The sequence below is a fragment of the Schistocerca serialis genome, chromosome 3 (assembly GCF_023864345.2).
Source record: "Schistocerca serialis cubense isolate TAMUIC-IGC-003099 chromosome 3, iqSchSeri2.2, whole genome shotgun sequence".
NCBI lineage: Eukaryota > Metazoa > Arthropoda > Insecta > Orthoptera > Acrididae > Schistocerca > Schistocerca serialis.
The window spans coordinates 528,796,195-528,808,607 of record NC_064640.1 but is presented as its reverse complement, the minus strand read 5'-3'; the positions used below and the strand labels follow the sequence as shown (position 1 = coordinate 528,808,607).

Genomic DNA, 12,413 nt, shown 5'->3' with positions numbered 1-12,413 from the left:
CAGAAGTAGATGCAATCAAAACTGATACTACTCATATTGTGCAAAGAGTAGATAATGTTGAAATGAGAGTAGAAAATATTAGTACTAACATTGCTAACATTGAGAGTAAAGTAGCTTCAGTAACTTCTGGTAATGGTAGTATACAAGTTGTAGCTGCAAACGCCGCTTTTATCGGGTGTCGGCAGTTCTTGCGGTTCGCTCCAGATAAAAATATCCACCTGCTAGATTTCTGGAACGATTTTGAAGATGTGATTGCACCAACTTGGTCTGAACGAGAGAAAATCTCATTTATTTGAAGCCATTTAGCAGGTGACGCCATGCGTTGGTCAGCTGATGTTATGTTGAAGTGTAAAACATTAGCGGAATTCAAAACAGCTTTCATTAATGAGTATTGGTCTAATAATAAGCAAAATGAAGTGTTGAGAGAATTTTGGAGTGGAAAACGCTTCAATGCAGGCAAGGAATCTATTAAAGAGTTTGCTAGGTCATGGATCTCACGTTTGTCACATTTGGCGGAAAAGCTGAAACCTGAAATGATAATACTAGGTCTGGAAGCCAGACTGCCATGGTATTGGCAAACTAGAATTATATCTGCCCCTAGAGACAATCTTGATCGATTCATTGAATATTTGGAACGTGTAGAACGTGTTGCTGCCAATGAGGAGCAAGCATGTAATAACAGAAATGCTAATAACACTAGTAGTAATTTTAAGAACGAGCAGAATGGCAATGTAAACATCAGAAAAGTAGGTGTTCGCCATCCTAAGAGAGGTAGGAATTGGAGAAATAATTATCAGAACCAACAATGGCATCCAAATGATAATAATTTTGTTCCAAACAAAATTATGCAGGTAAACAACAGTATGGAAAGCAATGCTGTGCCAGTTAACTATAATGGAAATAAAGGAAACAGTAGTAGGCCGAGGCAGGAAAACTAGTTCCCGTCTATGAGGACACTGGCGCTCACCAGGCGGTTACTTTTCCTAAGCCAGTAGTTACGGTAATTGGTAAGACAGATCAGAATACTCAAACTAAACAGGTGGATGAAGGGTCGGTAGCATCTAAGAATACAGCAGAAATATTAGATCACTCACAGTATTTGATAGATACCGTGTTAGAGACGCTTTCTGAGAGGGAAGAGAAAGAGAAGGCGCAGCAGTGTAATGGTAGGGAAGAGCTACAAAATACTGAATTGTCAGGTGAAGAAGCAGAAGAAATTCATGCTTATATTTACGATGAGGATGATGTGCTCTTATCTAAAGTGCCTGTGCAGGATGTTGATACTGTACTAATAAATTTAGGACTGGAGGTAAGTGCGAATGTAGAGGGTGGCCTGTTGGGGGTCGATGAACCCAGTAGCTGTGACCAGTTGTCACTTGAGAAGGAACCCGACGATAATGGTGAAAGTGGTTTAGCTGTAACTAGTGTTATGCCCGGTCTGGAGGCGCAGAATCGCTCAGACTACAGTAATTTGGGCCATGTTCAGCAAACTAAATGTAATGAAGTCGTGCGGTGTTTCGATTTGAAATTAATAGATCGACTGGAAAAGGCAGCTGAAAATGTAATTCAGGAAACCCCTACACACTTTGACCTAAATGTAATGAAGACAGATGTCGATCACTTTAGTTGGAGGCAAATCCAAAAGGAACTATTGGATGAATTTGAGGAACCACCTGTACAACCTAGAATAAGCCACCCTATAATAATAGTGAATATGTTGGGTATCAAGGTACGTTGTCTCTTAGACAGTGGAAGTGAGGTGAGTGCGATATCTCAGTCCTTCTTTGATGCATGACCTGGTAAAGACAAGCTTACAGTAATGAGGGTATCAGGACTAAGAATAATTGGTGCTACTGGCAAGGTGTCAAAAACGGTAAAGCAAGAAGCTTTGCTGCCCTTTAACATTAATGGTAATTTAATTGATCATCCATGATTAATTGTAAACAATCTCAGTATTGAGGTTTTAATTGGCATAGATTTCTTGTCGAAATATCAGAGTGTTGTTGACTTTGAAAGAACCCAGTTAAAAATGGTCTTGCCGATAACCGGAGTAATTACAGTACCTTTTAGTGATAAACATGTAGTAACTAATGATGAAACTTGGGAGCTGCCTATACGAGTTCTGATAAATAGGGGATATTGGGACGAAGGTGTTAATTTTAGTAAAAGTAAGGTAAACACAGAAGAAGAAGAAGCAATTATTTTGGACAAAATAGAAACTAAATTGCAGGAAATCGATAAAATTTCAGCTAATCAGAAGGGAGAACTGAGAGAGGTTCTAAAAAGGCATCATAACGTATTTTCAGATCGACGTGGCGTGGTCAAAGGTTATGAATGAATGCTGCAGGGAGCAGGTTGTTCTGTAACCTCTACACAGTGTGGCAGCTGTGCAGTCACAGCTGTGTGAGATCTTCTTTCCATTTTAGGTCTCACTCTCTTCATCTTTCCTATCCACATAAAATTTCGACCTCTTCTTTCCAACACATTAAAATCTTCCGTTATGGTTATCAAGCCAATAATAAACTAATGAATGCTGTAGGGAGGAGGTTGTTCTGTAACCTCTACACAGTGTGGCAGCTGTGCAGTCCCAGCTGTGTGAGATCTTCTTTCCATTTCAGGTCTCACTCTCTTCATCTTTCCTATCCACATAAAATTTCGACCTCTTCTTTCCAACACATTAAAATCTTCCGTTATGGTTATCAAGCCAATAATAAACTAATGAATGCTGTAGGGAGGAGGTTGTTCTGTAACCTCTACACAGTGTGGCAGCTGTGCAGTCCCAGCTGTGTGAGATCTTCTTTCCTTTTCAGGTCTCACTCACTCTTCATCTTTCCTATCCACAAAAATTTTGACCCCTTCTTTCCAATATGAAAATTTTCTGAAACCAATGAATGCTGTAGGGAGGAGGTTGTTGTGTGACCTCTACACAGTGTGGCAGCTGTGCAGTCCCAGCTGTGTGAGATCTTCTTTCCTTTTCAGGTCTCACTCACTCTTCATCTTTCCTATCCACAAAAATTTTGACCCCTTCTTTCCAATATGAAAATTTTCTGAAACCAATGAATGCTGTAGGGAGGAGGTTGTTGTGTGACCTCTACACAGTGTGGCAGCTGTGCAGTCCCAGCTGTGTGAGATCTTCTTCCTTTTCAGGTCTCACTCATTCTTCATCTGTCCTATCCACAAAAAATTTCGATCCCTTCTTTCCAATAGAAAAATTTTCCGTCATGGCTATCAAGCCATGAGTTCTGTAATCATTCTATCCACCGATTAGTGAAGAAAATACCTAATGTGACAAACCTAACTGTGACATAAACAACAGAGAAGTATGATGTAATTAAGATACAAATGTATTTGAGTAACAAGTGTGTATAGAACCTAGTAATATTATAAGTAGAAAGTTGTTGTTTTATTGGAAATGGTCCCACAATAATATTTTAAAAAGATATACAAATTCGTGTACAAGCAGGATCTGAAGTTGCAGTGAAACCTAGTGTATGCATTAGAGCTAACTAATTAATAGTAAAAGAGATTGCTCAGTGTTATGAAAAATATGCAGATAAGTTGTAAGAATAAACTCACCATGTGTAGCAAGGAATGGCAGTATAATAGAATTGAGTAGTGTTTGTGGTTGAGACGTGAAGAACACGTCCCTGAAGTATTTATAAGGTTGGAGCTGGCCGTTATTTGGTGTAGTGTGTGACAGGACACACCTACATGTATTGAGGTTATGAGTTGAAGGCGTGAATGCGACCATAGGTACCCTTATGTTAGATGAGACAGAGCAGCTCATGGTGTCCTATAGGTTTAAGGAATTTAGCATTACGCTCGTCCATAATTACTTAATGCACTTTAGTGGTAGGTCGAGAGAGACTACCTGTGGTTTCAGCGCCCGATCGAGTGGAAATGGATTGCCACGTGAGCAAACTAATCAGCTGCAATACACTATAGATATGAAATAAATGTGCTGTCCTATGCTTTAAATGGTGTTTTGAACACTCAGAACTGTACTATTACCAAAAGCTACTCACATGTACAAAGAAGCTGAGAAAACAACTACTAATCAAATATACTCATACTATCTCTAAGAATAAGGTAATCGAAGATGAGTCAGCTAAGTAAATAAAATACAAATGTATCAGGAATGTACCGAGCATTGGTTCAGTGTTCCGGCCCAGAAATAATAAATTCAGATTAAATAGGATTTATGATTGTATGCCTTGAGCATAAATTTTTCTCTAGTACGTGACTAACGGCGTTTTGAGCCATTTGTTTATCGATTTTATGACAGTTAAGTAACCGCTAGAGAAAAATTGAAAAAGTTCTGTTAACTTTGTTCCAGTAACATATTGAAGGATAAAATGTATATATCCCCATTTCATTGTGACCCACCCTTAGATATTAAGTGAACAGAGTCTGAGGCACTCTTTTTGTTTGTTCTATAGGACAAACCAGATAATGGCAGCCTGGTAGCTGCGTGAAAACGTGGAGTGACTTGGACACAACTCACAGTGACCCCTCCCCTTTCCCCATGTAATTTAGAATGAACGTGAAGGATGCACACCGTAGCAACTTTCCCTCCTCTACCCTTGTGAATGGAATTGTAGAACGCCTGCCAAAGCGGCTACAACCACGCGTGTAAAAATTATTTGTGAAATTTTCTTTCAGGTTTGGAAAAGACTGCTAAGATATAATCATCTGTTTATGTATCTTGAATAACTGTTATTTTCTTTGAATTTGTGTATGTAAAAATGTATTTAATGGATTTAAGATTTTCATAATTTTACATATTTTAAGTGTTTCTTTGTCTAAGGCAATATGTATGCCAAAGTGTTTCATTGATTTTGCTTAAATTTTGAGGGATAATATTGCTTAAGAGGCAGTGAACATGCCCACAATTTAAATAATTAAAGTAGTTAATCAGTTTTCTTTTAATATTTCTATATGTTAACAATTCAATTTTAATTTTCATAAGGAGTTAAGCTGTACTCTTGCTTCCCTTTTTGTAATTAAATTTTTTTTTCGCTCATTAACATTCAAAAACAAAAAATTTAAGTAGAGGGTGATGTAGGGATGCAGCCTACTCACGCCATAATAAATTCACATCAGTCTTTCCATTGTGTGCCAGCCAGTCCGCTGTAACTAGCTCTGACGTCATAAATGTTGCGCAATACTTTAAAAATCAAGTAAATAACCTAAATGTTTCTAGCATGTCAGGAGTAATACTAAATTAATATGTGTTGAATATCAGTTCGATAACTTTAACCATTTTCGAAATTTGGACAGTTTTCTGTAAAAATCATTGGCGCAACAGAAAAGAGCTAGAGACTTAAAAATTTATATTTAGATTCCTTTTTCATAATTATTTAATAGAAACAGTCTTCTGGATCTCACGAATTAAGATTTTAGTTGAAATTCATAATTTTCTGGTTTTTGGTCTTAAAAATTAAGGAAGCAAGATAGATTAAGTAGGCTAATAAATAAGGCTAGGATGTTTATATTTAAGTAGAATGGAGATCCGCTATAACCATAAAGATGTGAGAAGTTTCATTTGAATAACTATAAAACTATAGCGATAGCGTATCTCCAAAGGGCAAGTTCAGAGCTCGTCCACTGCGTGCAGTGTAATTAAATTAATTCTCTCGCCCAAAATATTTTACTTAGCCACTTCAGACATTTATTATGATTACTTACCTGTGTGCTGAATGCACATTTAAATTGAGAGTTTCATCGGCCATCAGCAAAAGAAGCTGTGATTTATTCAATAACTTAATGTGGTGCATTACTAGCCCAGCGGCTAGTCGGGAGAGCCGATTTGATCAGGCGTTCCCTTAGCCGTCCGCACCGCGGCTTTATATATAAGAACGCAGCGCAAGGAAGCAAGGCCCCAGTTCTCTCCAGACGCTGAATAATAACGCACCATCTGCGTCGGGAGTCGCGTCGCGTCGGTATCATTGCTATAAACAGCCTCGGATACCGTATTAAGTTACTCGGGATATGCATAACCATGAAATCATTTTCGAGTGGTGTTAATTCTGGGATGACTTTAATTATGTATCTTCAGTTTGCGTATGTCGTATTTTCACGTGCCGCCGCGGGACAGACATTCTACCACTATTTAGCGTGGCGTTTGATGAACATTATCATCAAATTATGGCGAGCATTCACTTAAACATTTAATTTGGACAGTTATAGTTGCATCAGCGCATTAGACTCTGAACTGCTCTGTTAGTCAGATTGTGTGGATTCTTTTTTTTTCATTTGTGACTTTCAGAATACAGAGAACTATTTTTAGAAAATCGTTTTTGATTATGAATCCCAGACAATCTCCTAATTTCTCAGAGCTATAAGCTACAGCTATAAGTGTGTTTCTCAGATGAAGTGGGCACTAGGAATTCTAATTACAGACTTCACGTTTTGTTAATCACTTTCTGGTTGCCAATATTGTAGTTAGAGAGCCAGTGTTGAGAACGGCAAAACAACAGAATAAATAATAGGAACATTTTAAACAACATTATTCCACCTGCCGCCCCACGTATGGATAATCGGCCGGGAAGTGTTTCTACATTCAAACATTTATATAACAGTAAATTTTCTCACCGCCGCCCCACAAATTCCCAAACGATTTCCGAAATGGAGTATCCCATGTTCTAGCTCCAACTACCATTCCGTGTTCAGAGTCTGTTAATTCCTGTCGTGCGGTCATAATGAAGTCGGAAACCTTTTCATATGTATCACCCGAGTGCAAATGACAGCTCCGCCGATGCACTACCCTTTTATACCTTGTGTACGCCATACTACCGCACCTGTATACGTGCATATCGCTATCCGATGACCTTTGTCACCTCACTGTAATCAAAACACGTTCTGTACATGCACACATGGACACAAAAGTACTGAAAATGGGGTTAAGAAACGCTTCTGAATTATGTAATGGCTGTTGCTGATGTGAGCCACCTGAATCTGCGGGTTCTGTCCAAGATGAATCCACAGATGACGGCTCCCACTGTTCCTCCGATGATGAGCGCAAGCCCCACGGTGCCAGCGAACTCTTCACCATTCTGAAACGAAATGGGATGAACAACATAAAAAGGATATGTGCTGATTGCGAGAATTTCTATTGAACTGAAAATTCACACAAACGCCAACCTCTGTTACTCACTCATTTCACATTGTGGAAGATTATATTAGTGCCGAGAGCTGCGAGGAATTTTGGCTTAGAAGTTAAAAGGTAGTAGGACTTGAAATCTGAAAGATTCCCGGAGAAGAGGAACCAGTAATGCAGGGACATTGTCCATGAGGCGGAAGAAGTCTTAAACAGCCATTGTTGAAGCAACGGGTCTATGTTTAATTCCATGCCCATCTTTGAGCTTTATTTACCGTAGTTTCCTAATACGTCATTATTAACTCCCTCACTTGGAATAACTTTGTAGTTGACCAGAAGAAATTAGTCAAACAGAAAATGAATGCACAGCGCTGGAGACGATAGGGAGAAAATTCAATACTTATTTGTGAATTTCAAAAAGCTATGCATGAAATTCGAAGTGACAAATGCCCAGACAATGATGAAATAATAGCGAACGTCTCAAGGCGTAAGCGTACCACTCACCGTAGCTAAGGGCAGTGTACCTTATTTTCCATCGTTAGTCTCTTGAACTGCAGCACGGCTTGTGCGGCCGATAGGCCGATAGGAGTTGTCGAGTCTTGGGCCGGAGTATGGACTCCAAGCGTGTAGTCGGGGTAAAGATATTAAAATGGATGTACATCAGTTAGCAACAGGAGAGAGACGAAATGATATAGCGAGTGATTTACGCAGACTGTATCTTACGTAAATTATTTCATACAACTGGAAGAATTTATTGCTGGTAATTGACTTCCGTGTGTGAAAGTTTTAAACGTGATTTCAACAGTATGGATGAAAGAGCTAGGAACCATAGCGAATAGTATTTGATAATAATCTCCAAAAGCGTTATGTAACTTGAACTGTTACTATCCAGTACTTTCCCAGATAGTAAGAGTATACATACCCATAATAATGACGTTAACCGTTGTCGAATTCGTTAGGACACACGGTCATTGTTAGAAGCGAATACGACCAAAGGATGTGAGCTCTGCTACTAATTTAACAGTCTGATGGCCGAAAATTAATTAACTTGAGATAAAAATTGACCAGTAAGTCAAAGGGTGGTACAAGAACTATACAAGCTCTCGAGTTAAATTTATGAAACTAGGGAAGTTCCAATAGATTTTCAAAAGAACGTGGTGATTATGCTTCCAAAGACAGAAAAAGTGGACAGATGTGAAAATTACCTCACAATCAACTTAGGGTCACATTGTTAAAGCGAAGGAGTGTTCTTTAATTCCCTGACTATCTCTTGCCCTTATGTACGATATTTTTCTAATATGGCAGTATTACACCCCAACATTGAATAAATACTCACAACAGTAATTTATCGTAGAAATGAACAAAAAACTGAGAGCAGAGTAGGAGAGGGCCATTTTGGTTTTAGGAGACCTAATATTAACACCAAATTTAATACTGCAGTTACGAAACAAAAAGGGTTCTAACTGAAGATAATAAACATCTGGAACCCCTGATATACGTTACCCCCACGCATACCACCTTCTATTCTGACACTGACATGCACTTGTTGTTCCTTTGATTATGTAAATAACGAAGCCTAGTCCCCATTTTATTTAGAATTTTTGACCACTATTCCAGTGAAATCTCATTTTCATCTTAGCAATACACAGGATATTGTTTGTTATACACGGTTTATAGGAAGGTTTTTGTATTCGAGAAGGAAGTGATTCCATAATTTATTTCGCAAAGCAGTTTTCTACCTTTAGCAGTGCCCGGCATAAACAGATTTTAAAGTGTTTCATTCTAAGGAACGCCTAATGGAAGTGGTCTGAGTGCCATGGTTGGATGTTCTAGAAAGATGCTGTAGATGGGAAGTGCGGGTCAATGACCTATAGTGTGATAGGGTGCATCGTATGATAATATCGAATTACGTACTTGTAAGACTTCCCTTTTAATCAGTATAGAGTTACTAGATATGTTGGGAAAGGTAGAGACGTGGTTGTGATAAGGTTAGAAGGCCAGAGGTTTTAGGAAGATTTTATTGAACTCTTTCCCCTATTCCCACCAAGAAAAACGCAGGAAAGTTACTGACCTCGTAATAAGTCAGAATGACAGGGTTAAGGAGCGTGGCGAAGGCGTTGAGCACAGCGTAGCTTAAGCTGAAGGCCGAAAGTAGGACGAGGAAGTTGCACATGTGTAGCAGGCGACGCACGACGGACAGCATCCTGTCCGGCGCCGCGTTGGCTCGATCAAGCGCCGCGCTGCTCGGCGGAGTTGGTGGCCTGCTCCTGAAAACTGAAAATCAGTGAAACACTACATGCTCTCTGTTCGTTATATCTAATATCGCTCTCCTTCTAGTCTTTATAGGGTCGACACGGAACTTTTTTACATGGATCTATTCTTTAATGGCTCACATTAAATGGCGAATTTTCTTCACTTACATCTGTAAGTATTTATTCGCCCCGAGTCTACTGATACGAGGTCGTCCTCAGTAATGCCGACGTTCCTTTCCTTCACTTTTCCCTTCCTTCCCTCTGCTTTACAGTTTCGACAGCTTTTACACAACGATGTGATAAATAGCGTATTGGTAAAGGTTTATCTCGTAATATGCTCAGAGGAAGAAAGGTAAGTCAGAGGATAAGAGTCCATTGACATGGAGCCAACCATAAACCGAAGAATAGCTCAACGACCGTGACGTTTCTAAATGTGTCAAGTCTGCAATCTTCTGAGCAGATTTAAGGAAAGCGCAGCACTCCGCGGGAAATAGGATCAAATCCCTATCTGGCCATCCTAAATTCCACTATTTCTCCTTCAGATGAATGTTGAGATTATTCCTACAGAAAGTTAGACCATCTGATTTCTCTGTTCTTGTACAGCTTGACTAGATTCTCCCACTGACGACGCTGAAGAGATTGTACATCTACATCTACATCAATATCCATACTCTAAAAACCACTGTGCAGTGCATGGTAGAGGATACGTCCCATTTTACCAGTTATCAGGGCTTCTTTTCGTTCCATTCACCATTGGAACATGGGAAGAATGGCTGTATAATGTCCTTTTACGCGCTCTAGTTACTCTAATATTGTCCTCGTCATCCCTATGGGAGCGATATGTAGGGGATTTGTAGTATATTTCTAGAGCCTTCATTTAAAGCCAGTTCTTGAAACCTTGTAAGAAGGCTTTCTCAAGATAGTTTACGACTACCTCCAAGAGCCTGCCAGTTCCGTTCGTTCAACATCTCTGTGACACTCTCTCGCGGATCAAACAAATCTGTGACCAATCGTGGTTACCTTCTTTATTTACGTTAAATCTCTCCTGTCAGTCCTATTTTGTGCGGGTCCCACACACTAGAGCAGTATTCTAGGACAGATTGTGTGAGTGATTCGTAAGCAATCTGCTTTGTAAACGCATTGTATTTCCCTAGTATTCTACCAGTTAACCGAAGTCTGCTACCTGCTTTATCCGGAGTTGAATCTGTGTGATCGTTCCATATCATGTCCCTACAGAGTACTATATCCAGGTATTTGCATGAGTTAACGGACTGCAGCTGTGACTCACTGAAATTATAGTAATAGAATATTAGGTTTCTTCGTTTTGTGAAGTGCACAATTCTACATTTCTGAACATTTAAAGCATGTTGCCAATCTTTCCACCACTTCGAAATGTTTTCAAGATCTGACAGAATATTTGTGCTACTTCTTTCGTACTGTACTTCATTATAGATAACAGTACCATCTGCAAAAAGTCAGAGGTTACTATTAATATTGTCTGCAAGTTCATTAATATACAACATGAACAGCAAGGGACTTAACACACTTCCCTGGGGCACACCCGCGAAGTTATTTCTACATCTTTCGATGACTCCACATCCATGACAACTTCTTGCGTCTTTCCTACCAAAAATTCCTCAATCTGCGCATATATTTCTCTTGATACCCCATACGATCGGTTTTTTTTGTGGTAAGGTCTTATGGGACCAAACCACTGAGGTCATCGGTCCCTAAACTTACGCACTATTTAATCTACCTTAAAGTAAATTACGCTAAGGACGACACACACACCCATGCCCGAGGGAGGACTCGAACCTCTGACGGGGGCAGCCGCGCGGACCGTGACAAGACACCCTAGACCACGCGGCTACCCCTCGCGCCGATCGTTCTTTTGATTGTAGTCATGGTGGGTTTCCAGCCGGAACATATTGTCATCTGCACACAATATTTCGGTGGCCCATCTAGACGCCATCTTCAGGTGAATAGGCCCTCTCACTAACTCGCCGGAATTGAAATCAAACATGCCGCGGCGGCTCCTTCATACACCGACCGTGGGTTCACCGCGCGTGCGCGAGCATAACTGTGATCTAACACAAGGCACAACAGCGGTACCTTGGACACCACTGAGTTGGTAAAAAGAGCTTACGCCATTTCAGATGCAGATAGTTTAACACAAGAACTAGATCATCTAAAAGCTATGTTCAAGCAGAAAGGCTATACTGACAATGAGACCTTCGAAGGAACTAACAGAAGATACGAGCAAATCGGTGGCATTCCTACCTTTTGCGGGGAGCATATCTCCAAAAGTACGAAGAATTTTAAAGAAATTTGATATTAAAAGTGTATTCCGTCCGCCAGCTAAGATCAGAGCTCTACTGGGCTCGATGAAGGATGATTTGTGTTTGAGAAAGAGCGGGGTCTACAAGATTCCCTGCCATTGCGGAAAAGCCTATATTGGACAAACGATTCGTACGGTTCAGGATCGTTGCGTGGAACATCATCGCCACACGCATTTATTTCAGTCAGAAAAAACTGCAGTGGCGGCACATTGTCTTACTGAAAGACATAAAATGTTGTACGATGAGACACAAGTGGTTGCCCCTGTGTCACGGCATTGGGGCTGTGTAGTGAAAGAAGCCATTGAAATCCGGCTTTATGACAATATTATAAACAGAGATAAGATGTATCCTTTAAGTAAGAGTTGGAACCCTGCTCTGCTTGACATTAAAAAACAACGGTCCTTGTTTCGGTCATCAAAAGCTGTCAATCGCCTTTGATATCGATTTATCGTTCCGGGAGCTTTCACCACTGGTGTGCTGTTGTGCCTTGCGCTAGAGGGCAGTTATGTTCACTCACGCGCGGTGTATAAGGGAGCCGCCACGGAGTGTTTGATTTCAGTTCCGGCGAGTTAGTACGGCGGCCTACTCAACTGAAGATGGTGGCCAGGTGGACCGTCGAAATATTGTGTCCAGATGACGATATGTTCCGGCTGGAGACCCGAAATGAATACAACCAATTATTACGCAGGAAAGTTTACGGAACCACGATTGTTCTTTTGTTAA

General features: G+C 40.2%; 1 protein-coding gene across 1 annotated transcript in view; it reads right to left on the bottom strand.

Annotated features, from left to right (window-relative positions):
- LOC126470980 (feline leukemia virus subgroup C receptor-related protein 2-like) overlaps positions 1 to 12,413 on the bottom strand; it is a 108,481-nt gene that overhangs the window by 59,835 nt on the left and 36,233 nt on the right. The window contains exons 4-5 of the mRNA XM_050099025.1: positions 9,171 to 9,373; positions 6,952 to 7,055 (exon numbers count right to left, since the gene is read on the bottom strand). Of these exons, the coding sequence (XP_049954982.1) occupies positions 6,952 to 7,055; positions 9,171 to 9,373 (307 nt within the window). The remainder of the gene's footprint in view (positions 1 to 6,951; positions 7,056 to 9,170; positions 9,374 to 12,413) is intronic.